The sequence below is a fragment of the Brachyhypopomus gauderio genome, chromosome 5 (assembly GCF_052324685.1).
Source record: "Brachyhypopomus gauderio isolate BG-103 chromosome 5, BGAUD_0.2, whole genome shotgun sequence".
NCBI lineage: Eukaryota > Metazoa > Chordata > Actinopteri > Gymnotiformes > Hypopomidae > Brachyhypopomus > Brachyhypopomus gauderio.
Genome location: NC_135215.1, coordinates 34,368,064 through 34,394,564, shown reverse-complemented (window position 1 = coordinate 34,394,564; position 26,501 = coordinate 34,368,064). Strand labels below are relative to the sequence as shown.

The window sequence follows — 26,501 nt, the reverse complement described above, 5'->3', positions numbered from 1 at the left end:
TCAAACTGGTATTGCATCCGACTAATATTGCAAACCAAAAAAGGCAAAAAAATTTGGTTGCGCTTTACACTTACCAGAGGAAAATGGTTAAAACTGAGAAGGATCCTAAAATCTTTATACAAAACAGTCTCATACAATGCTACAAAACCAGCGGCCTAAATCTACCGTTCAAACCCACCCTCACATAAGTGTACGACAGCGTTTATCCCGACATCACGTTAAACACTCAATAAATGTGTGTGATCCGCATGGAGAAGCTGTAAACGACGTGGCTTTATTCATCTTCATAAAAGTGAGAAATAAAACACTCCAACAGGTGGCAGCATCACGAGCAACTGCATGTTTCCACGTCCAGATTTACAGGAATGAACAAATTGCAAACTGCAATGAATTAACACAAATCATACCAACATTTAACCTGAAATTAAAGTACAAAGGATTCATTAGAGTTCCAGTCCGTGCTGCATTAGACCTTCAGTATTAGAACAACTAGGTTATGTACTATACTCCAAACATTTAGCCATTTTGATTCCATTCCCTGTGCAAAGGACAAGAAACATCAGTAAATCGGCAATGTAAATGACAGGCAGGACTCAATTCAGGCAGGACTCAATTTCCCATGAGCATTGCAAATGACACTCATTAAAGATCAGCGTAACACTACAATGGTTTGGAGAAACAGGGCCCATAGTAGGTCAGCAGGCGAGAAACATTTCACCAAACATTCATAGAACATCAGTTTTCAATCTGTGTGCATCAAAGAGCCTCGATCCCAATGGCTTTGCACACTGAGGAGAGTGAAAACACTACCATCAGTCCTGAAGTTATGAAATGTTTGCATCACCTCTCTTTGCAGTCCTCTCGTTACTGTCACTCTGCTCCTAAAGCCACACGGCGGGTCAAATGCTACTCGGGACATTAAATAGCTGTTTTTAGCACATTAAAGAAATGGTAATAAAACCAAGCAGGGTTATTAGTGCAGTGATCTGGACGTCCACCCGACTGAACCAGAGATGTGACATCAAAGTCTTATTCGACCACGCATCAAAACTTTCACTTTGACATTGACATGATTACGTCAACATGCATGTATTGTCCCCAATGACGATCACAATCATGAATAAAGGAAGACCGTTACTGTAGTATAAGACTACAATGCAATGATTTTGCCAAAACCCATTAAACTTTGAAGAATTAAAGGGATACATTTAATCTCCCCATCACAGTCAATGTTCTGCCTTCAAGCATGCTCTAATCAAAGCATGGACCCGTGTCGGACTGGAACGCTGCAACATGACTGGCTCAGTTTAAAAATGCTGTCGGTTTATGGAATACAGAGTGACATGTAAATACTCTTTCTAGTTTATTCTCAGAATGAAGTCTCATAGCCAAAATTATGAGAAGAAAGCCAGCTCTCTACTGGATGTACATCATTCACAGGTCGTTTCTGACTTGTTTGAGCATCAGGGCCAACAACCACAACACTGCACACACACAAAAATAAATTAAGATAAAAAGGAACAGCTGTAATCTGACAATTATTGTGCAGCTAAAACTACACTTCATTGCACAAGAGTTTCTCACCTGACCAGAGAACCCCAATTACCCATTCAAGGCATAACATCTACATATCATTTGGATGTTTGGATCCTGAAAAGAAAAAACAAAGCACTTAATTTTTCCTTGGGGGAGGGGTCCTCTCGTTACATTACAGTATTATCAGCTAGGCAGACAGAAGTTGCATATGTCTGCGGTGGAATCACGTGGCTAATAAATCTTTTTGATTTGCTGCTCAGGCAGTTAGGCAATATAGGTGAACCTGCACGAGGGGGTCTGCTAGTCCTGTATGCATAAAAACACCCGATGCCCAGGACTGGCAACCACCACCAGACCAATACGAGCCAGCAAAACAAATCCCATCCCACCCAGAGAGTACGGCCCACTATGTCTTCTCAGTACACCACCCATGGACAGCTGCTTTCTTATAGTTTGAAGTGCAAGTGGAACCAATCCTGCTCTTTTTCCTGCACAGTTGCACCTTTACAACAACAACAACAACAACAACAACAACAACAAATGACTCCGCTTCAGTGCAAAAATAAACAAAAGAGGTTAGTTACTTAAAATGTATTTTTAAGTAAATGTATTTTTAACACAACCAAATGCAAACGAACTTCATTAAATGAACACTTAACGAACAATGAATTGACACAGGAGTCAAACAACAAGCTTCAGATGGTCAGATTTGCTTCGTCTGAGCCGTTGCTTGGCTGCTCTGTAGCGGACACCTGCTCTCCCAGGCAGAGCGCCCTGAGCAGCTCCACATGCTGAGGGTTATTGGTGCCCATGCCGGTGGCCAGAACCTCTGTGTGGACGTTGTACTCATTTATGAAGGCCTTTAGGCCGGGCAAGCGCGTCATGCGTATCTGAAATGTTAAGATGGCACAACAGATACAAAGTGAGCCTCAAAGAGAGAACAAATTATGGCAAAGGGATTGAAAAGGAGTGAACAAGTCCTACCATCGGATCAACCCAAACCGTGTTGCCTAGACACATCACCACCTTGGCTTGATGCACCTTCCCTTTGATCTTCAGACTGATGGCTCTAGTAACCTGAACAAAAAGGCCAAAATGGTGATCTATCCAAACTACAAGAGCTTTGACACTGATCTGTGCTACAAATGAGAAAACGACCAGTCTTGATGGAGGTGCTGTACACCGTGTGAACACCTTGGGATGCCAGTCCATCTCTCCGTCGATGGGTTGGGCCCTGCACAGAATGATCTCCACCGCCTGAGGAGGCAAGAGCTGGAACTCGGGGGGCAGCACGAGCAGCTGATGGGACTTGACGTCCTGAGTGCGTCCCTCATCCACAAAGTGAGCGGTGACACTGCTGAACAGCTTCCCTTCTCTCTCAGGAACCTTGGTCACACGCACTCTGTCATACAACCAAAGTGAGACACAACCATTCATGTCCCAGTGTACACACACACACACACACACACACACACACACACACACACACACACACACACACACACACACACACACACACACACAATAAAGATGTGATTGAATTATATAAACACATGACCGGATATGGAAAGATCGTTCCTATAAAGCTTGCTTGAAGTTTACATTTCTATGGTTTGTTCCACAACCAATTACTATGCTAACAGGTCACAGTGTACCTATAATATACATCCTCTTCTTGTACTGCATAGAGGCCGGTCTCCTCTACATCTGTTGCAAAAAGCCTCTGTATGGCATAGTGAGAGCACATCTTGGCAGCAAGGGTCTCAAACGGGTCCTCTTTTTGGTTCACTATACGCCCAAAGTACACATTCGCACTCTTAATGTAAAGAGGCAATACCTTTTGAAGGAGTAAAATAACAAAACAACCCGTTATTTAAACAAGCACCCAATAACCCTTAAACTCACCACACAATTAAAATATAGGTGAAAGGTCAAGTCCACAAGTATTTCAAGATAATACCATGTTCCTCTAAAAATAACTCTGGAATAATCTGGAAAACAATAACACAAACTTGCTTTACCGCTTCCCTGAGACGGTGGGAAACTCACCAGGATAGTGCCAGACTCTGGGTGAAGGGGACAGTCAAGAGTCTGGTTGATTGTGTGTCTGTCTGGGCAAACTGTACTGTCCCTGATGGAGACAGAGGAGACTAAATGAACACGAACACACACAAACACGCACGCACGCACGCACGCACACACAAACACGCACGCACGCACGCACACACACACACACACACACACACACACACACACACACACACAGAGGCCTGGTCCAAGTACAGAACTGTGTAGAGTTAATGACGTTAAGCTACTGTGTATCGTTTTGAGACACACACTGGTCAACTAAAATAATGACCATCAGGTTTTTAAAAAATGCATTTAATATCAGGGTATTTAAATATGAACTAAGTAAACCATAGTGGGGGGAAAATTGTTGACATTGTTGAGGCCGTATACTCCAACGCTAGGAATCTAGCACTAGGACCCTGGAGCGGTTATTTTCTGCATTAGCGCTAGATTCGGCAAAGTTCACATCGCACCAGAACAACTGAACAACACACACTTATAATAATTTAATGCCTCCCCTCATAAAATTCCAGACATTTTAAGACATTTTTAGGCCTTGAATATGGAAAACTAAATTTAAGACATTTTAAGACTTTTTAAGGACCCGCGGGTACCCTGCCATACATTATGGCTATTATAGGCCTATGCGAGTCAGAAAAGTAAGGCTAGCAGTGAAGCGTTCCAAGCAGCGTGGTGGTGAGGAGGGACCTGCAGAAGCCCAGACTCTTCAGGTGGCCACACAGGGCCCGGTCCGTCTTGCGCTCCTCTCTGGCCTGCTGCACCCCCTGTGCAAACCGCAGGAGCTCAGCGGGCAGCGCGGCTCCCGCACGCCTGAGGAAGCGCAGCACGCCGCACACGTGAGGGGCGCACTGCTCCGACAGCAACAGCAAGGACCGCACCGCAGGAGGGGGGCCCTCGTCGCCTTTCTGATACTGCACCACACACACACACACACACACACACACACATATTTGGTCCTAAGAATGTGAGACTACAAAGTCAAAGAGTGTTTACATATCAGGGAACAAAAGGCAGAATAATTGGTACTACCATTTTAGAGAGATTCCTGAAGTTGTGTGACATGCAGAACAGCCGGTTCCCAAACACTTTAGGTGAACTGGGGAACCCATAATGCACCACACAGGTGGCATCCCTGATACAGAGGGCCTTCAGACAATCGTTGGTCGTCACTGGGAGAAGGAGTCACGAAAATTAGATTGGAAAAATAGTGAGATAATCTTGCACATCAAACTAACATTATCTGATGTGTGTGAAGAGCTCCCAGTGCAGCCCTACCCAAGATAACCTGGGTGCCTGGACCAATATCCTTCTTCCACTGCTCAACCACAAAGTCAAACTGGTAGGTAAGACCTTCGTGAACTTTCAGACAAAATGCGGCGGAACTGCTGACAGCCTGGAACACGTGTTACAGGTTAGCCGTCAAAAAGCATTTCTGCATATTTAACGGTGTTTGAATCTATTTTTTAGTACAATGTAGGAAAATGCAGTGAAAAAATGTCCTCCTCTAGACTGCCACAGGGCTCACAGCTACACTGCAGTCAACATAATCTTGTACATAATCTTGTACAGCCACAACCATTCTAAACATATTAAGATCAGTAAAACAGGGCAGCATGTTCTAGGGTAACTGTATAAATTATGAATATTAGAAGTCAATGAAGTCAACTTTTAAAACGTTATCGATCTTCTAGCCACAGGGCTCATGCTATGGCTGTGATAGCTTCAGTCGTGTGTTCCTACGCTTCAGAGGAAGGACGCCTGATTTAAAGGCTGCTCCTGAGGATTAGGGTAAGTAATGTGTGCATGTGTGCTACGCAAAATACTACAAACCACTACACAAGAATTTATAGTGTGAACATGAGTAATGCATTACTAAACCCAATATCCAGTAAGCATGGAGTAGAAAAATAGTTTTGGAGCATTAAACAATGTTTTTTTTAAGCCATGATTAATGACTCACATTCCCAACACCTGCCTATATTGCCATCACAGCAATATACCTATCTGGATTTAAAAATATATATTTTCCACAGATTGGGAAACTAACTCAGGAATCTTGGATACGTTCTATAGAAAATCTTTAAATCAAGAAACAAAATTTGAATAAAAACTCTAGGGATCACTAATGTGTAGCAAATGAGGTGAGATGTTTTGGTGAGATGTTCCTCTGAGCGGTGGCAGGTCTGTGTGATAGGTTCACTGCACCTTGTAGACATGCTCCACCTCCTCTACTGAGTTGGTGATGATGAGGGTTTTCTGGGGGACAGAAGGGCTCAAATCCAGAGAGCTGAGCAACACAGAGGTCTTACTGCAGTCCAGACACAACAGGATCATCTATACATACGGAATAAAATGGAGCACGCACTTTTTAATTATGTATATTAAATTATGCAAAAGCCTAAACCAGATTTGATCCACCTTTATACTTGCACACTCATACCTTATTAAAATTCGTTGTGTATAGAGATTGCCCTGATACCACATATTGTAATAGGGACAATGTAAACAAAAATGCTTACATGAATGGGATATTGGGAGGAAAGCCTTTAAAGAAACTAATCGGATACAATTACATTCCAGCGTGAACAAAACACAGCCAAAGGCCTTGGAGAAGCTCAGAAGTCAAGTGAAAATAGCTGAGAACAGTTTATAGACAGTTTATACTGTTTCCTTCACATTATAGATTAAAACTATTATGTTCAAGTGCAAAAATCCATCCACTTGCGTGTGTGATGACTTGCATTATTATCACAGAGTGTGGGAGTTATCTGCCTTCTACTGAGCGCAAAACAGCATTTTTTGCACTGATCACCACCACAGGTCCAATACCAACAGTGATTAGCCTGAATCAGTCCTTTAAAATAACAATCCAGTTTGGCTGTGAAATAATGCTAGTTCAGGGACAGGGAAAGGAGAAAGAGCAGAAACCTGACAGGAATAGAGCCAGAGAGGAGAGAGAATATCCTAATAAAGTAAACAATCTCCTCAGCATATTCAAACTCCACAATGATGTGGAAGAGCCTCTGAGTTCACAGTTTGTGAGGTATTAGAAGCCAGAGTGCAACATCGAGCTAACATTATAAATAATAACTGCCTTGTAATCTTCATCAGATAACATTTGCTTAAAACCAATATAAATGTAAATGAAATACATGTAGTGCCTCTCTGTGAGGGGGGAGAATATTCTCTGAAATTCATAGAATGAGGGAACCATACTAAACATCTTTTTTTTTAAAATACATACTCAAGTTAAGCCGCTAGTTTTTCCCCCACGATTTGAACGATGCGGCTTATACTGAGGTGCGGCTTTTCTGTAGATTTTTTCTTCACCCATCAGGGGGCAGAGCAGAAAGTGAATCAGGTGGTAGGTCAAAGTTGTAAATCAAAAAAGAAAGTGCTCATTTTCCTTTAGCACATGCAAGCAGCAGGCATGATGGAGAATTTTTTTCAAACCAACAAGCAGTTTTTGTCGTTAAGCGTGACCCTAGACTTAGATACGCTTTGATCGTAAATACAGTATAGAAAAAACTAATGTTCTCGTGCATGCGTACAGCATGAGAAAGAGCAATTGTGTTGCCGAGATGGGCTGCGTTGCCTCAGCTTATCGTACACAACACTCCACTGTGCTGCCACTGCTCCTCCGCGCAATGCGCGAAATTTAAAAGAGTAGGTCGTAACTCCGGTCCATCGGTAGCCAGACCCGTCATTAAGTGGGGACTCACTGTATTCAGTTCAGTAGATATATGCGGCTTATACAACATTTTCCATTAAAAAAAACAAACTTAAGTGCAAGTGCGGCTTATATTGAGGTGCGCTCTATAGTCCAGAAAATACGGTACATATATATTATATCTGTGGCTGACAGATGACACCTTTGAGTCCAAGTGGCCACGTCTCCGCGACGCCATATACAACTGCGCCATTATCGTCTACGTGAAGAGAGAGTAGAACGCTGACTGGTATGAGGCCCACTGGGAGGAATTGAAACCCGTGACCGAGGCTAAGAGGAAAGCCCTACCCAGCCCCAGTACACTACAAGCCCTACGGATTGCCAGGAGCAAAGCCGAGCAGCCCGCCCGCCACTGTGCCAACACCTACTGGCAGAACCTCTGTAGAAACATCCAGGCAGCTGCCGATACAGGCAACGCAAGAGGGATATATGAAGGGTGTTACGTGCTGTGGCACTTGTCCTTTGTTGTGCCTCTGATATTTTTCTTTTTAGATGCTGTTCCACAGGTATTTTCTCTATTGGAGCATAAAGTCTATTTGTCTCTCCAATGAGAAATGAGGTGTTCAGTTATTGGTGGACTCTTTCCCATCCCTGGACCAATCCGGAGGACTTCTAGTTGCTGAAGGGGAGGAGCCTCCAGTATAAAAACTGTGAAATCCAAGATGGCTGAAGAGAGGAGAGGAGAGGCAAGGAGGCCATGTGTGACGGTGTCTTGATTTGAATTGTGGTTACTGCTGCTGGTATGGAAGCTGCAGCTATTGTGCTAGTATGCTATTGTGCTAGTGTGCTATTGTGCTGCGTGTCTTACAGGTGGTTGTTCTACCTGTGTATGTGCTGTTTTAGCTTAACATATGGGAAAACCTGCAGGCTAGATGAGGCATGCCTATACATGTATGCACCACGTAGGAGCCTGTTGATTATACACCCCAGGTAAGAGGGCGGGCACCCTATATGTATTTTTATTGGTTAAGTTTAGGGGTTATCTTTTACTTTGTTGAGGTATTGTTTTCTTTTGATGGTTTTCTTTTCTTTGGTGCCGTCCAGTGGGTTTTCCCTATTGTTGAAATACAGACTGCTGTATTGTTGCCATTAAAATACATATATCAGCATCGGAGCACTGGCGTTTTGGTTGTTTCCTCTCCTGGTCCCACTGCACCAGCTCCTTAAACACCTATGTTATGACTCTCACCTTCCTAGACCTAGCCGAGGGTCGTAACATATGGGTTCAGGTCGTAACATCAAGAAAGAAACAGGCCCTATCTCCTCCAAGAGCGCCCCCCTTAAGTGCAAGACAGGTGAGGTCATCATTGGTCAGAAAAAGCAGATGCAGCAGTGGACCAAGCATTACCTCGAGCTGTACGCGAAAATGAACACAGAACTGACTGTGGCAGAGCTCAGCAAAGCCATCAACCACCTTGTCTGTGGGATAGCACCTGGGTGTGACGGAATACCCCCAGAGGTCCTGAAGAGCGGAAGCCAGCAATGCTCCAGCCACTCCACCACCTCCTCTGCCTTTTCTGGGAATAGGGTTACATCCCCCAGGACATGAGTGACCCCAACACCATCACTTTGTACAAGAACAAAGGAGACCGGAGCGACTGCAACAACTACAGGGGCATCTCCCTCCTCAGCATCTTTGGCAAAGTGTTCGCCCGGGTCGCTCTCGCCCGCCTGCAGGCTCTCACCTCCCGCGTCTACCCAGAGTCCCAGTATGGCTTCAGGGCTGGCCGATCAACAGTGAACATGATCTTCTCACTATGCCAGCTGCAGGAGAAGTGGATCTACATCGCCTTCATCGACATTACAAAGGCATTTGATTTGGTCAGTCGAAGCTGACTCTTCAGCTTGCTGCAGAAGATTGGCCTCCCTCCACACCTGCTCGCTGTGGTCATGTCCTTTCACGAAAACATGCATAGCACGGTTTCCATCAACGGTGCAACCTCCGAGGCCTTCCCAGTCAGCAGCAGAGTAAAGCAGGGCTGCGTCCTCGCGCCTACACTCTTCGGCATCTTCTCCATGCTCCTCCACTACGCCTTCAAGAACTGCAGTGAGGGTGTATACATCCACACCAGGTCCGATGGCAAGCTTTACAACTTAGCCCGTCTACGCGCCAAGACCAAAGTCACAGAGGTACTCATTTGTGAAATGCTCTTCGCTGATGACACAGCCTCGACATCACACACCGAAGACGGACTTCAGCAGGTCATCACTTGCCTCTCCCACGCATGCAAGGAGTTTGGACTTACCATCAGCTTGAAAAAGGACAAACATAATGGCTCAGGGCAGACTCCTCCAAACAGTCATTGATGGATACCCCATGGAGGTTGTCGAGAACTTCACCTACCTTGGGTCCACCATCTCTCTGTCCATTGACTTGGAGATCAACAACAGAATCGCCAAGGCAGCTACAGTCATGGCCAAATTGAACCAGCATGTGTGGAACAATCCAGCCTCGTCAAGAAGATCAGACTGTGCATCTACCAGGCCTGTGTACTCATCACTCTCCTCTATGGCAGCGAGACACGGACCACCTACGCAGGGCACGAAAGAAGACTCAACAGCTTCCACATGGTGCCTGTGGCGCATACTGTTGATCAAATGGCAAGATAGGGCCCCCAACACCATGGTGCTGGAGTGAGCCAACATGAGCAGCTTGCATGCAGTTCTCAGTGAGAGAAGTCTCAGGTGGCTCGTCCATGTCAAGAGAATGGACACAGGCTGCATTCCCAAAGACCTCCTCTATGGCGAGCTGGCCAAAGGCCAAAGGAAAACAGGGCGCCCAAAACAAGACAACCACAAGAAGGACATGGTGCAGTGCTCAATCAACCCAAACACATGGGAAAGTCGGCAGACGACTGCCCAGCCTGTACCCTGCAGTCAGGCAGGGTACATTGTGAGCAGAGGCTGAGCGCAACGAGAATGCCGCACAGAAAAGATCCAGATGGAAGCAGCGGCAACAGCAGCTACAACAGCCATCTGCCTTCACCTGTACCAAGTGCGGCAGGGACTGTCACACCCGAGTTGGACTGCACAACCATTCCCGGCAGTGCAGATAGACTCACAAAAAGCTACACCATCGTCTCTAGAGATGGACGGATGCCGACGATACACTATATTGCCAAACGTATTCACTCATCTTCTTTGACGCAAATTTGAGCTTAAGTGAAATCCCATTTCTAATCCATAGGGTTCAATATGACGTTGGTCCACCCTTCGCAGCTAGAACACCTTCAACTCTACTGGGAAGGCTGTCCACCAGTGTTAATTTCGTTGACGAATAATTTTCGTCATAGTTTTCGTCAACGAACCTTTTTTTCATGACGAAAACGAGACGATAACTAAATTAAAACTATACGAAGGGATAAAAACGATGACGAAATTAAAGGACATTTTCGTCAACGAATAAAAACGAGACGAAAAATATTGGCCAGGTCAATCAGACCTGATTTAGTTTAGTGAAAGGTAGAGATAAGTTAAGAAGAGATCCAACCGTAACTACTTTAGCGTACACAGAGAGGCGGGACAAACCGGGTAACCATCCAATCAGAACTAACGTCTTCACATCGCACAGAACCCGGGAAGACCAAACCAGCCTGTGAACTGTGGTCACTCATGAAATTAAACTTGAAGTTAACTCGACAATGTCAGCAGGGAGAAAGATGAGCGGCAATATATGGACACATTTCTCCTTTGACTTTGAGAAAAACAAGACGCTGTGTAAACCATGAGGGATGATGATGTCGGGACAAATGAAACGACATCTGCGGGTTATGGCATTGTTTTACGGCGCCCAGTTTTATATAGAATGTAATATGCATTGTTCATAAACTCCATATGTTTTCAGGTAGAGCGGACCTACTGGTCATCAATGTTTTGTTATTGTATGCTCAATAACTATAAGTTCAGGTCAATAGAGTTGTTTGGAAATTTGTTTTTGTATATATTGCACATACAAAAAATAATATTCTGTAACTGGTTAATAAATGTTTCATTTTGTGCAAGTGTATATAAAGACTATTACACCATTTATATTTTAGTCAACTAAATTCTTTTGATATTTAGTCGACTAAATTCTAATGATAATTAGTCGACTAAAACTAGACTAAGACTAAAAACAAATCAATGACTAAATTATGACTAAAACTAAATTACATTTTAGTCAAAAGACTAAGACTAAATCAAAAATTGCTGTCAAAATTAACACTGCTGTCCACAAGGTTTAGGAGTGTGTTTATGGGGATTTTTGACCATTCTTTAAGAAGCGCACTTGTGAGGTCACATACTGATGTTGGATGAGAAGGCCTGGCTCTCCCAAAAGTGTTCTATGGGTTGAGGTCTGGACTCTGTGCAGGCCAGTCAAGTTCATCCACACCAGACTCTGCCATCCATGTCTTTATGCACTAGTGTACAGTCATGTTAGAAGAGAAAGGGGCCAGCTCCAAACTGTTACCACAATGTTGGGAGCATGGAATTGTCCAAAATGTCTTGGCATGCTGAAGCATTCAGAGTTCCTTTCACTGGAACTAAGGGGCCAAGCCCAGCTCCTGGAAAACAACCCCACAACATAATCCCCACTCCACCAAACTTTACACTTGGCACAATGCAGTCCAACAAGTAGCATTCTCCTGGCAACTACCAAACCCAGACTTGTCCATCAGATTGCCAGATGGAGAAGCATGATTCGTCACTCTAGAGAATTCACTTCCACTGCTCTAGAGTCCAATGGTGGCGTGCTTTACACCACTGCATTTGATGCTTTGCATTGCACTTAGTGATGTGTGGCTTGGATGCAGCTGCTCGACCATGGAAAATCATTCCGTCAAGCTCTCTGCCCAGTGTTCTTGAGTTAATCTGAAGGCCACATGAAATTTGTATGTCTGTAGTGATTGACTGCAGAAAGTTGGTGACATTCACACTATGTGTGCCATATTTTTTCGTCAATTGTGATTTTTCACCGCAATCGAAATTTGTCCTCCACTTTTTACCCATCTGTGCAGTTAGAACACACACACACACACACACACACACACACTAGTGATTACTAGGGGGCTGTGGATCACACATGCCCAGAGCGGTGGGCAGCCCTAGCCCGGCGCCCAGGGAGCAGTTGGGGTTAGGTGCCTTGCTCAAGGGCACCTCAGTCAAGGCCTCAGGTCTGGGAATTGAACCCATGACCCTCCGGTCACAAGACCAGTTCCCTACCACCAGGCCATGACAGCCCCAAAGAGGGTCTCCCCGTCAGGCAATCGAATCCCGGTCTTCCGCGTGACAGGCGGAGATACTATCCACTATACCAGGGCTAATCAACTTTATATTTCTGCGGGCCAAATTTGGCAGATAGCTCTGACCCGGTTTAAAATTAATTCTCCTGTCAAAATAAAAAAATATTTTTAACAATTAATTCTGGGTCTGGATGGGATGGCATTTGGGTCCATATCCAGACCAAGGTCCATTGGTTGCGGACCACTGAAATAGAAATTAATAGAGTTAATCAGGAATGAGATTGATTGAGTGACCTCTGCACTATACTAACGAGGACACGTAATATACGTAGTATACACGTAGACACTATGCACTTCAGCATTCACTGACCCCTGCATGCCTAGTTGCTTAATTTTGTACACCTGTGGTCATGGAAGTGATTGGAACACCTGATTTCAATAATTTAGATGAGCGAATACTTTTGGCAATATAGTGCATGTATGTATATGCAATATTCAAACACACACACGCTGTAATATGTTCTGGTCCCCTTCCAGTTCGTCATGGCGGCGAAACCTATAGCAGGTTATGTGTGCTACACCACTGGATGTCTAAATGGTGCTCAGAAAACAAAGTGGGTTATATAGATAATTGGACACATTTTGAGCTCTCATTTCCCGTAGCATATCTGCTAGGCTTAATAGTGGTAGTGTAGGAGTAGTTAATGGGGATTGACAAACCAGAGCAGAGGCCAGGCAGCAGACACACAGGCTAAACAGACTCTCTGTGAGTTGCAGGGAGACGTCACCTAGGTCACACCGGATTGAAACTTTGTCTGTTCCTCGAATACCAAAAAGTAATTTTCTCAAAATTAGTAGACAAAATTTAATCAATGTTAAATTCAATTACACTCCCTCGGAGGAATCGTAATCTGCAACGTTTTGCTTGACGGAATCCTGGACCCGGCCAGACGATTATATGGCCCTAAACGAAGCTTCTCTCTCTGGCTATAGATATGTTCATAACCACCGTCCAAATGGTCGAGGAGGTGGGGTAAAAATATATGACTCAGATATAGGCATTTCTCAAAAATCCAGCCTCAAGTTTAATTCTTTTGAACATCTCATCCTCACTGTTTCAAATGTATCAACCAACAAAGCATCACAATTGTTTATGTTAATTACTATTTACCACCCCCCTGGCTCATACTCTGAGTTCTTGCAGGAGTTTTCGGACTTCCTGTCTCATGTAGTGCCATCAGCCGATTAGGTGATTTTAACATCCATTTTGAGGATCTATGTAACTTTTAGCATAAACTTTCAAGTAATTCTTGATTCAATGGGTATCAGAATGTGGTGGGTCCTACGCATAATTGTAGTTATACTTCAGATTTGGTCTTAACGTTTGGTATTAACATATCCGGCTTAGCAATACTTCCTCAGAGCGAGGCAGTTTCTGACCATAGCCTCATAACGTACGAGTTGTTTGAATGACAGTATTCATCGGCCGTCCCGCTACCAAAATAAACAAACTATAACATCTAGTACCATAGCCGCACTCACTGAATATTTTACCGGGTCCGACAAACATTGATCTACCTGTAGCTCCGGAAGGAATTGAGTGTTTTACCAAGCACGTCGAGACTTCTCTTCGTACAGCTTTAGACAAGGGTGTGCCATTGCGATACAAGAGAGGCAGTGAGAGAAGAATAGCACCTTGGTACAACGAGCACACGCATAGTCTTAAATGAGCCGCGCAAATCCTGGAGCGTAAATGGCGAAATTCTAAATTAGTAGTGTATAGACTGTCATGGAAAAGCCTTATTGAATATACGCAATTCCATATGGCAAAACCCTCATACTTATCGGCTTTAATAGAAAAACATAAAAACAATTCAGGACTCCTATTTAAAACAGTTTCTAGCCTAACGAGGAGTCAAGAACAAATCAATTCACTAATCCCACTAGAGTGCAGCAGTAACAATTTTGAAATTCTTTAAATGTTAAGGTTTATAAAATTATGAAAAATATTAGACATGCTATCTCAGAGCCTGTCAACCTGCCAATGCACCTTGACAGCTGTCTGGTCAGCTCTGATGCTCTTTTGGAGTCCTTCTCCTCAATTGGTCATGAGGAGCTTATTTCATTGGTAGGATCTGCTAAGCCCTCCATATGCATACTAGATGCCGTACCAACCCATCTACTGAAAGAATTACTGCATAGCAATGTAGAAACTTTGCTAACCATTAACTCTTATCTGAGTCTTCCCAGTTCATTTAAACTTGCAGTCATCAAGCCACTAATTAAAAAACCTAGTCTTAATCCCCAGGAACTGTCCAACTATAGGCCAATCTCTAATTTGTCATTCATATCCAAAATTTTTGAGAAAGTAGCTTCTTTGCAACTCTCTTCCTTCTTACAGACAGAACATGTCAAAGTTCTTTTAGTCTGGATTTAGACCCCATCACAGTACTGAATGATCTCTTGATATCCTCTGATAAAGGACACATTTCTTTTCTCATACTGCTAGACCTCAGTGCTGCTTTTGACACCATTAATCATAATATTCTACTAAATAGGCTGGAGACCTATTGGCATAAGAGGTCAAGCACTCTCCTAATTCAGGTCCTAACTGACAGATCGTTACCAATTTGTACTTGTAAATAACAAATGCTCAGAGCATACCAAAGTAAAATATGGCGTCCCACAAGGATCTGTACTGGGCCCCATATTATTCTCATTATATATGCTTCCACTGGGCACTATCATTCGTAGGCATGGTATTAGCTTCCATTGCTACGCAGATGATACTCAGTTGTATATATCTTCCAATCTGGATGATATCACTACTACTCTACATTAAAAACTGGATGGCGTCTAATGTCCTCCAACTAAATTCCGACAAGACTGGGGTGCTGATTCTTGGGCCCAAAGCTGCTAGAAGCAATTGGGCTGATATTCCCCTTACCCTAGATGGTTTTTCAGTAACACCTAAATCTACCGCAAAAAGCTTATGTATCACCATTGATTCGGATCTTTCATTTGACACACATATATGCAATGTCACAAAGGCTGCTTTTTTCCATTTACGTAATATCTCCAAGCTAAGACACTTACTCTCGTTAACTGATGCAGTAAAGCTGGTCCATGCTTTTGTCTCGTCAAGATTGGTCTACTGTAATGGTCTTCTTATTGGATGCTCTAAACCAGGGGTAATCAATTAAATCTTTCCGCGGTCCATTTTTGGCAGATAGCTCAGACCTTAGGTCCGGGTCCGCGGTGGCGAACGTAACACTCAAATGGGTGGTGAACGTAACACTCGTCTGAAAATAAATTCTCCGGTTTAAAATATAGTCTCCCGTTAAAAATTTTTTGGCATTTGGGTCCGTATCCAGTTAATCAGGAATGTGATTGGGTCCGGACAGGACGGCGTTCGGGTCCGGATCCGGACCGCGGTCCGCCATTTGGTGATACCTGCTCTAAACAGTCCATAAAGAAGCTATAACTTACACAAAATGCTGCAGTTAGAGTCCTAAGGTTAGAAGATTTGATCATATTAGTCCCACTCTCGTGGCATTACACTGGCTTCCAATTAAATATCGAATTGAACTTAAAATTCTTCTGTTAACCTATAAGGCATTAAATGGTCTTGCCCCACAATATCTGTGTGAACTCATTGCCTACTACAACCCATCTCACCCTTTGCACTCCCAAAAAAATTGTTCAAAAAATTTGTAGGACTACAGTCGGAGGCAGAGCTTTCTCCTTTAAAGCCCCTCAATTATGGAATAGCCTTCCAGCTCTAATCCAAGATTCTGACACAGTTCCAATCTTTAAATCTAGACTTAAGACTCACCTATTTAATCAAGCCTTCAGTTAAGATTACATTGACATTGAGATTCATGGTAATCTGAGATGTTGATGCTGTCATCACTAGTTGTGACAATGACTTGGCTGGAAAGCAATGTCTCAGTGAGCCCTCATGACTGTGGTCACCTCTGAACCCCTTTCTTTAGTTCTTTAGATTAGCCTGCCGGAGCCACATGCCAATCATTGGCACGTGAGCTATACATGTTTAAATTGATGTCCATACACCTAAGACGATTGCATGCAAGCACCTCCAACCACCTAGGAGATGGTCTGGCTTGCCGGTTGATGTACTGATGCTGGGGTTGGATGTGCCAATGCCGCAGTGGTGGGCCATTACCTGCATTAACGGCGTTTGATAATGTGACACTCATATCGGGCGATATAAAAATTATCTACATTAATCTATTCTTAAAGTTGGGTTGGGAGCTGGGTAGGGGTGGGCGATATGGGAAAAAAAATTGTATCACGATTTTTTTCATAAAATCACGATTTCGATTTTTTATCACTATCTTCCATCCAAAAAAAACAAAAACAAAAAAAATTGGGGCTACAAAGCTTTCTTTTTAAGCAGATTTAAATGAATGATATTGCAATTTTCCATGTGCAAACATTGTAAACAAAAAATGTAAACAACACACGTGACATTGTGTCACGTAGGGCTACGCCCCCCTCTCCTAGCTGTCACTCCGGTTTCCCTGTTCCTCGTGTCTGTTGTTCCCTGCTCCTTGAACCTGCCTTGTTGTGTGTTTCTATTGTTTCCCCACGTCTGCCACGCCCATGTCGTTATTGTCTTCACCTGTTTCCATAGTTGCCAGGTTTGCGGTTTTCACGCCAAATTGGGCTTGTTTGAAAATCCAGCCGCGGGTAAAAATTCTGGGGTCGCGGGGTGCGGTTCTTTGGGCTACTTTTGAGTTGGGCCACCATGGGGGTTACAAGTCAACACAAAGAATCAATCGCGATATAATACTTAATTTGTCTCCATTTTTTTTCTCCAATTTGTCTAGGCTTTGGGCTAGTTTAGGCTGCTGAAGGGCGGGTTTTACACTGACTTTGTGCGGGATATTTTTGTAGGACCTGGCAACCCTGCCTGTTTCTAGTCTAGTTCAATGTATTTATAGTCCCCGTGTCTCCCATGTTGGTATCGGTTAATTTGTGCTACTTACCTGTTTATTCTCTTGCCTCGTTCGTGCTCTAGTGGATTTAACTGTTTCTGTTTCGTCTTTGTCGCAAGTACGTTCAGCCTAGTCTTTGTTTCCCTGCCTTGTTTTGTTCTTTGTGCCACCATGCCCGTTTATATTTCATGTTCGGACTGCCTACCTGTTACGACACCTGCCCGGTATTACGACTCTGCCTTTGTAGTTCCATTCAATAAATCTCGCTCTCCTCAGCGTTTGTGTCCGCCTCCCTGCTCTGCGTCACGCAGTTCCTTACAGTTAAAGTGCACTATTGCAATAAATATTTCCCAGCACTTTAAATTTAAAGTTAAATATTTATACATATAGTCGAAATTATTCAATATAATTCGCTTTTGTATTCACATTATTTAATGCGCTATGGTCACTTGTGAGACGGCTGCCCGCATTGTTTCACTTTCGGCATATTACTTGGGATGTCTACGTCTCAAGTGATTGAATAAATTTGTTGTACTGGCATCGGACATTTTCACGTGTTCTTTGCACACTTTACATATCACTGTAGTTTGGTCTTGGTCAGTGGAAGAAAATCCGAATCAATTTCAGATTACAGAGGTGGATTTCCTCTTCTTTACCAGTTCCTCGGTTTGGCTTTCAGCCGTCGTTGTCCACGCAGTTTTTAGTTTTTACAAGCACAACATGGAGGCGTGGAAGACGCACAGTTCGCTGTGATTGGTCAGTCCTACGCCCTATGTATGCCGCATCGGTGGGAACCAGCATAAAAAAGTCATTGCGCTGATTGGCAAAGGCAATCTATACGATTTCTCTAATTTGGTAGATCGCCTGCGATTCTCCACTCGTCATCGCCATTCACGATTTTATATCGTCATATCGTGCACCCCTAGAGCTGGGTCAAAATAGGTAAGCAAACTATGATGACTTTCACCTCGATAGTTTAGCTCGGCTGTATTCCTAACCAAATTGCACAGTAGGGGGCGAGAACGAGTTTTCAAACCTGTGAATTACAACAACAAATCGCACATGTGCTTATATGGATGCAGCCCCGAGGCCGCCAGGTTTGCTTCATGGAAAATTCATTTTTAAGAAGCTTCCTAATGGAGACATTGACAAGACTAAAGTTGTTTGCAGCTTATGCAACGCGGAATTAGATTATTGTAGGAGTTCTACCAGTCTGAAGTACCATTTAAACGCAAAGCACCCGTTTGCTAATGCTGCTAACGCTGGTCAAGCACTGATGCAGCCCAGGGGAAGAGTCGCCGCCGCCGAAAACAGGTTATCGAGCCCTTGTACTAAATGTTGGCTTACATTTCAAATCTCATGTTTAGCTGAATAAACATGTTATCAACCCCTTTTAATTTACAGTACGTAGGCTTACAAATTCATGTTTGACTGAATATGTCCTCTTAAAGTATGTAGGCATACAGTACTATTTTCATGTTTAACTGAATAATCCGTTGAACATATAGACTACATTTTATTGAGCATGTTTTTTTTCTTCAAGTATCAAAGTAGAACAGCTTTCTCAAGCAGTCATTGATGCATTTTGGAAAAAGAAGATGAGCCCCTGGTCTAATGCACCCTATATGTATTAAGAAACCCTATCTCAAAGACTGACTTTTAGTCATTACTTGGGTAGTACACATATTCTGAATGAGCCATTTTAATCTAGATTAATTTCAAGATTTCAGTGAGATTAATCTTGATTTTAAAAATTAATCTATGTCCACCCCTAATATATATATATATATATATATATATATATATATATATATATATATATATATATATATATATATATATATATATATTATAAAACCAAATTTCCCCAAGACATTTTACCCAACTAACTCAACCACAAAAAAATATACAACATATCAAAATATCATATCAGTATCAATGTCAAACGACATTCAAATACAAGATGTCAATCTGATCAGATTTAAAAAATGGAATTAGGCAATCTTTAGTTATCTGCACATTTGTGCAGGGTGCAAGAACATTTGCATTTATATGTGGTAAAATAATTACCCAAGAAGCCGGCTAACCCATGACTGACCTGGTGAACGCCACCATACAGTGCTGCATCTTCAGGAACAGTTATGATAATACAAGGGTTGACCATGTGCTCCTGGACCAGGTTCTCCAGCGCAGAGACCCAGTGGCCGGCCACTGCCACGATCTGCCGAGGACACGCCCCTCTGCCCTCTCCAGACACTACGTTCTTAAAATGTTTTAAAATGGCTGCCATCTTCAGAGAAAAAAAAAATCAAATCAACACAAGTTATTTAAGCACCTGGTTGGAGGCATATTCTTTGCCCTCCTCCTTCCTTCTCACCTGTTCAGGTGCACGCGAGTATAGCTCGTCAACCTCATCAAGAACCAGGTGACAAAGCCTCAAGAACAGGAAGCAGTGCACATCCAGAAGCCTGGCCAGACTAAAGGGCGTGGTCACCAGCAACTGACCTAAAACACACAGCACTCAGGGTTTCATTAAGTCTGACCTCAAAGTCAGTCACCCAGTGCTGATCTGAGATCAGATTTCCTTGCATTGTCTCAGCTAGCTCACTTCCAGTCTGCAGGTGTACTTCTACATCTCAAACCTCTGGTTTTAGAAATGACCACTGTTGTGTCAGCAGTAAGACGAACCCAATCAAAAAGGCTCACACTTGTTGTGGATCTTGGCCTGCTTGGCTTCGTCCTTGCCCAGCCCGAGAATCACGGCAGCAGGGTGGAGGGTCCCAGCAGGGTAGATCTGATCCAGCAGCTCCAACACACACTGCACCTTCTCCCAGCCTGGACACAGGACGACTGCTACAGGCTAAAGAGGAGAAGGATCAACAATCAAAGTAAAAAAGATAGAGGCAAATCCCAAACTACCGAAACCCTCTCCTATAGCATGAAAACACCTACTGGATGAGTATGAAAGCACGTAAGGTTAAGAATAAGTGACATTTCTTCAAAACTTGAAATAAAGGGGGAGATCAGAGGAAGAGCCTGAAGGAAAGATGTTGGTAGGGAGGTGCGGTTGAAGACAGCGGCCCTCACCCCAGCGTGTGTTGTGAAGGTGCTGTACACGGTGGAGAGCTGGATCTGAGCCAGCAGTGCGGGCAGGTAGGAGAGATGGTCGCCTCCAGCAGGCCTCACCAGCAGCGCGTCACAGCCCCGTGCCACTGGGGGCCAGAAGTAGCTCTCAGCCAAGCTCGGCCCATTGTACTTCCTCTTCAGCAGGAACTACCCACAGGAGAAGGCACTTTAAGACCCGATGCATGCATTTACATTTGCATCCAAGAGATGGTTAAAAAAAGAAAAAGGAAATACACCAAAAGCCAAATATTCAACAGCATCGTAAAATAACAATTCATCATCTGTTTGAAGTGAACAGAGTGCCCCATAGGGGACAGAAACGGATAATCAAAGCAGAGCTGCGCTGCAGGGGAGGGAGGGCGATCACCTTGCGGAATGGCGCGGTGATGGGCGCGCGATTCAGGCTACGGCACGGGCTGACGGGGACCTCCGTATGAACCAACACCCCGCTGCTGGTGCGCTGCCAGCCCACCACCTGCCACACACACACACAGCACCCACAGCTAGTCCACCCACACGACTCACAGCAACTCCGCCAAGAGAGCAGCGCCCACAGCAACCGGATCTACACATCACCAGAGACGGCTAATTAAAGAGCACTTACACCGTCACCGAGACATTCTACGTCCGGGTTTAATGGATCTGGGTTCAGCAGCTGTAGCAATCTGCACATACGCAGAGGTAAAAATTGTGATCAGACCTGAGAATAAGACACTTGAAAACCGAACAAATGGGAGTGAGAGAGCCACCTTGCACAGGCCAGCTGGTGTGTAGTACTCGGCTCTTGACAGAAAGCTGGCTCTTTCAGCTCTGTAGTGGTGTCATGGGTGTCACTTGTGCTACTGTGTCTTACAAAACACAAACAAATCAGTAAAAACTACAGTTTAACATTTCAGCACACGTATTTTGAAATGCAAAGCTGCTTGCATAACAGAGTACAAATGTACAATTAATCTCAAAAGAAAACATTAAAAACAATTAAATGTTTACTACCTGACGTTAAAGCCATTCATCTCATTGGAATCGACAGATCTTTGTATGCCTGGACTGTAGAAGTAAGTTACAATATTCAATATATTTCAAAGAGCTTCTCTGAAGGGCACACAGTTTAAATGCTTGCCCCCTACCAGAGAGCAGTCTCCTCCTCCTCATGGTGTGGAACCAGGGTGAGGTCATTTAGTTTCTCTGACATTTCATCAGAAACCTTCTCGCTTTGCTGCTCATCTTCATCTGGCTGAAAACAGAGATGATTAACATCTTTCATAACTTCTTAAATTGGCTGCATTTCTAAAGTTAGAAACAGCATTTCTAAATCGTCTTTCAGCAATGCTGCAATGTAAAAACAAACAATCTACAAATATAACTTGAAATACAATCTCATGTTGGCCACGTAAATAGTCATGGTAGACTTCTTACTTTAGGAATTAAGTTTGAATGTGAGGACGGCTTCAGAAACTTCATCAGTCTGTAGGGAGTGTGACAATATCTGTGGCTTAAAAATCCAAGCAAAGGAAAATGTAAATAAACCAACAACCCAACCCATTGCAAAGGTACAATGCAAAGAGAAGTACCTGACCATACTCAACTCCTGAAACATCTGCTCTGCAAGGCTGCTCTCTGTATCCTCCGACCGTTTCAAAATGCTGAAGAAAATCAATCAAGAGGGCAAAAAAAAACAACCTACATGTACATCTGTGAGACATGGTGTTCAGGAACACATGCACAGAACCCAGACACTGGCTCAAGAGTTTGAACCGAGTTTCATATGAAAATATGTATGAAACTCATCTTTGAAAATTATATTTTAATTAGCAAAAACCTCACCATGTCTTAAGCTTGCTTTTAACAAACCCGTTTGATCCAGCTGCATCAGGAGCTCCACAGGTCTCTGGTCCATTAAATATCTCACCATTATCTAGCTAAAAACATCAGCATCACAACACAGACAGTAAAACAGCCGATCTTGAGCTGCCACACGGACACAATCTGCTTAGTGCAGTACAACTAGCATTGCAGCAGAAGCACCTACTGATGATCCATCAGGACCGAGTGTTTTGAGGGATTTGTGAGGCTTGTTTAGAGATGTTCCATTCGCTCGCTCAGTGTCCAGCTTTACTGATCCTGAGTGACAAAGGCAGCGATCAGGGAAAACAAAAAAAACATAACTGCAACATACTAAGGTGTATTAATGTCAGAGCTGGTGAAGCAGTACTTACGTGGCAGGAACTTATCATGTCCACCGTTCTTGATTAGAAAGAATGAAGAAGGAGGCCTAACTGTACTGTAGCCTTTCATTTTTAGGATCTTGTCAGGATTGGAGTAGATGTCCCAGTCCAGGCAGACAGGAGAGCGCTCAGGACAGTGATCCCCAGAGTCTGTCTGCTCTCCTCCAACCGTAGCCTTCTCACTGGAGAAAGAGGCAAACTTCTTCATCACCAAATCGTCGTTGACACAGATCTGCAAGGATAAGAAAGGTGAAAGTTTTTCTAGTTTATTCATTTCTACAATAAATGTAAAATGTTTTGCATTTGTTGAAACTCCACCATCGGATTTGAATTGTCCAAAACCTCACCTGTTCATAGTAGTCAAGATAAAATATAAAGATGTAAATTTGCCATATTTGTCAATTGTGATTTTCACCCCAATCGAAATGTGTCCTCCGCATTTACCCATCTGTGCAGTGATAAAACACACACTCACACTAGTGATTACTAGGGGGCTAACTTGCTTGGCACTTCCAGAGTTACTGGTCAACCAAAGGGGAAAGATGCAATTTCTCTGTGGAATTAATATTGGATTTGAATAAATTTTTTTTAACTTTAAGATTGTTCCTGTGGTCGGGTTTCTCCATTTTGCTTTGGCTTCCCTCTGGAAGATGAAATTCAAAACAGCAAGCCAATGCTGGGCATGTTAAGCAGGAAAACCAATTTAATGCAGAACACAATTAATACACATGGGCTCCATTAAGTCCCCCAGGCTGGGAGTTGGGCACAGGGTTTTTATGCTTTTTATCTCACTTCCCCAACTAATTCTCCAAGGGGCTTCTCAGCAGTGATGGAAATCATGCATCAGGATAATGAAATCTGTGTCCACAAATTACCTGCTGTGTGTTATTTCCAGTTGCTGAGAATATAGCAGCAGTGACATCTTCAATACCTAATTGAGGTTCTCTTTAATACATTGCTGTGTTGCGCCCTACACTTAAAAGCCGGAAATTATTGGAATTGCACTTCAAGTTCACGGTCAAATCAAGTGAACTGCACTGGCTTGTTGTAGAAAGCAAGCCAATACCCTTAATTATAATCAATATAAGTTTAGTTGTGTCTGTGCTGTGAAATGTTCCCAAAAATTACCTTAAAATTCTTGATGGTCAAATAAAGATCAATAGCTGTGCAGTTTGCATTCGTTTCACAAAGAACAGCCTCAGCAAGGGAAGATGCTATAAACAAGAAGAATTACAATTTCAGAGTGATTAATTTTGTTTGAGCAGGCATACACCAGTAAACAGGCTTACACAAACACATCCAAATTAATCCATTACCTTGTAGAAGGTTGCACAGGTATTTTGTAGCAGAGCTGTCCCAGTGTGGTGACGGACTGCCAGAAAGCACACCAATGACATGGAAATTACCAACACAGATTCACCAACACCAAATTTCAGATCAATCTATGCACAGCCAGATTGTATCAAGTGTGAAGTGCATAAAAGGGAACCGTCTAGGCTGCCTGTGTGCACCAAGAGAAGTCTTACACTAGTTGTGCAGTCTCATCGCAGATGGACACCTTGAGAGTCAAAGGGTGGATCCTAGCTAAGCGAAATTTTTGCAACCGGAAAGGGAGCTGCAGGAACTTCTCAAGGGGAGCTCTCACACTGCAAAAAATGTGACTGAATGGATGAAATGTGCAACATATGTTAGCAAAGTCTTCCTGATTCCTACCATTTAACATATTAAGTTTGTATTAATGAAATTATATTCATGTCATATCTTGAGGCCACAAAAGTGTAATCAACAAGGGTAGTGTCTAATTATGTCATGTATATGGGCTCTCACATCACATCTATCTTGTTCGGAGAGTACAGTATCAGTGAAATCTCTATTTCTAGTGCTCAACCAAAATCGGAGAGGCATCTTTGCTGGTGCTGTCAGATAAATTATCACTAATAAACATTTGAAGAAGCCATTGAGAAGTGCCATACTCATCTGTGCTGACAATGATACGTTCTCCATAATCGACTAAGAAACATATGGCTCGACTCCTCACTGATCCCAGAAACAGAGTCTCCACAGTGGCCCTGCACCAGCTCTTCATGGCTGGGCAAAAAACCACACACACCTGGCCGGCCACACACACACACACACACACACACACACACACACACACACAGAGAGAGAGAGAGAGAGAGTGGAGCTCTATGAGCTCAAAAGATTTCAGGTAAAAACAAAATAGAAAGACTTAGAAAACAAACTACCTTTAAATTAATAGCCGTTTTTTCTTTCAAACATGCGTCACATGATCCTGTACTTTACCTGTTCCTCCTCCAGTGTAGTGGGCTTTACTTTCTGTACATCCAGGTCAACCTCGTGATAGAACAGGTTCATTTTAACGTGCAGGTCATCATACTGCTCAGGACTGTCACCCTGCACGCCAGGTCCTTTCAAGACCCTTCCCCACAGACAACCTGGATCCTCAACCTCACAGACACGCAAAATATTAACATCACACTCTATACACACTCTCTGCATATTACATATAATCTAAATCAAATCAGAGAAGGCTACTGCAAACGCTGCACTGCCAAATCGATAAAGTACAGACCATGTGAGTAAATGAAACATTTAGTAGTAAGCATAATGACTAAGCCTGGTCCTTTATTACTTTACTTCTTAAGGCCAGTTCTCCCTGCCTTAGCACACCTGATTCAGCTTGTGAAAGATTTCTGGCCTTAACGAGTTGAATCGGGCATGTTAGAGCTGGAACCGCACAAAACTGATAGTTAGCTACCGAGCACTGTCTATACATTTAAATCGTAACGCACTGTACCTTAATTATAGAGATTTCTAACATTTCTTCAGTTTGCACTTGAAGACCTGAAAAGCGAAATGTAATGTTTAATAAATCACACTAGCTACACCTCGAGCAAACAGGTTGGCTAGTAATGTTCAGTTAGTTAATTTGTGGACTCCTGCCTTCAATCTTTAACCCCTAATACTACCCGGATCTTTTCCCATACATTAAAAAAAGTATTATTATCCCACACAAGCAGTGACAAATGTTGAGATCAGTCACGGTTTCTATAAGTCGAGGTTAGCCGCAGCGGCGGGGGGGGGGGGTGGTGGTGAAGATAAAGATCGTTAACTAGCTCGCGCCACCTGCGCGCGCGCGCGCGCTTTCGGGGGGGGGGGGGGGGGGGGGGGGGGGGACGTTACCTCAGTTGCTAATTTGATCATCGTACGTTAGCCAACTCTAGTTTCTAGGCGTTATTATTCTTCGCTTATCGTTTCCCTTACTTTTACCTGAGGACATTTGTCTGTTATCTACGACAATAAAAGACCTCAGTATCAGAGAAAGAAGGATTTTTTTTCCGTTAGCAAAATATAAAAGGAGCCTTTACCGAAAACTTCCAAGTGCTGCAGAAGCAAAAGTCCAGGGGGTGGTATCCAGGGTTGCCAGGTCCTACAAAAATATCATATACACAAAATCAGTGTAAAACCTGACGGGGGGGGGGATGCCGACCAGTGTAATCTGTCGCCCGGGAGTGTAAGTTGTCGAGGGGGAGGTGGCGAGTGTGTAAATTGACAAATTAATACAAATTAAGTATTATATCGCGATCGA

The 26,501-nt window shown here is 43.3% G+C and overlaps 1 protein-coding gene across 9 annotated transcripts; it reads right to left on the bottom strand.

Annotated features, from left to right (window-relative positions):
• Nucleotides 1–253: 253 nt before the first annotated feature.
• On the bottom strand, nt 254–26,409 carry tdrd12 (tudor domain containing 12). 9 transcript variants are annotated; one of them, XR_013131083.1, is made up of 30 exons: nt 25,710–25,993; nt 25,196–25,360; nt 24,865–25,001; nt 24,418–24,537; nt 24,208–24,263; nt 24,020–24,105; nt 22,883–23,123; nt 22,696–22,787; nt 22,491–22,585; nt 22,238–22,309; nt 22,083–22,158; nt 21,794–21,900; nt 21,660–21,713; nt 21,416–21,514; nt 21,271–21,331; nt 21,034–21,141; nt 20,628–20,813; nt 20,247–20,400; nt 19,918–20,045; nt 19,639–19,830; nt 5,833–5,961; nt 4,903–5,020; nt 4,657–4,796; nt 4,315–4,538; nt 3,586–3,667; nt 3,192–3,373; nt 2,731–2,938; nt 2,521–2,613; nt 1,585–2,426; nt 254–1,484 (listed from the first exon to the last, which is right to left on the bottom strand). XR_013131083.1 is itself a non-coding variant. In XM_077007391.1 (30 exons), the coding sequence occupies exons 2-30, from the start codon at nt 25,731–25,733 to the stop codon at nt 2,232–2,234; spliced, it is 3,624 nt and encodes a 1,207-aa protein (XP_076863506.1). In that variant the 5' UTR covers nt 25,734–25,756; nt 26,281–26,409; the 3' UTR covers nt 254–2,231. The 9 variants fall into 9 exon arrangements, 8 of the variants coding, with proteins under 8 accessions (XP_076863506.1, XP_076863508.1, XP_076863505.1 ...); XM_077007391.1 differs by adding an exon at nt 26,281–26,409 and having other exon boundaries at nt 254–2,426; nt 25,710–25,756; XM_077007393.1 differs by adding an exon at nt 26,096–26,113 and having other exon boundaries at nt 254–2,426; nt 25,710–25,756.
• Between the last annotated feature and the right edge of the window lie 92 nt (nt 26,410–26,501).

Excerpts from the sequence above, each read along its gene's own strand:
- tdrd12 (XM_077007391.1), bottom strand. The coding sequence starts at position 25,733 with ATGTTAGAAATCTCTATAATTAAG. Across the intron at positions 24,264-24,417 it reads GATGAGACTGCACAACTAGT|TCCGTCACCACACTGGGACA; the intron begins GTAAGACTTCTC and ends GCTTTCTGGCAG. Across the intron at positions 24,106-24,207 it reads CCTGTGCAACCTTCTACAAG|CATCTTCCCTTGCTGAGGCT; the intron begins GTAATGGATTAA and ends TCTTGTTTATAG.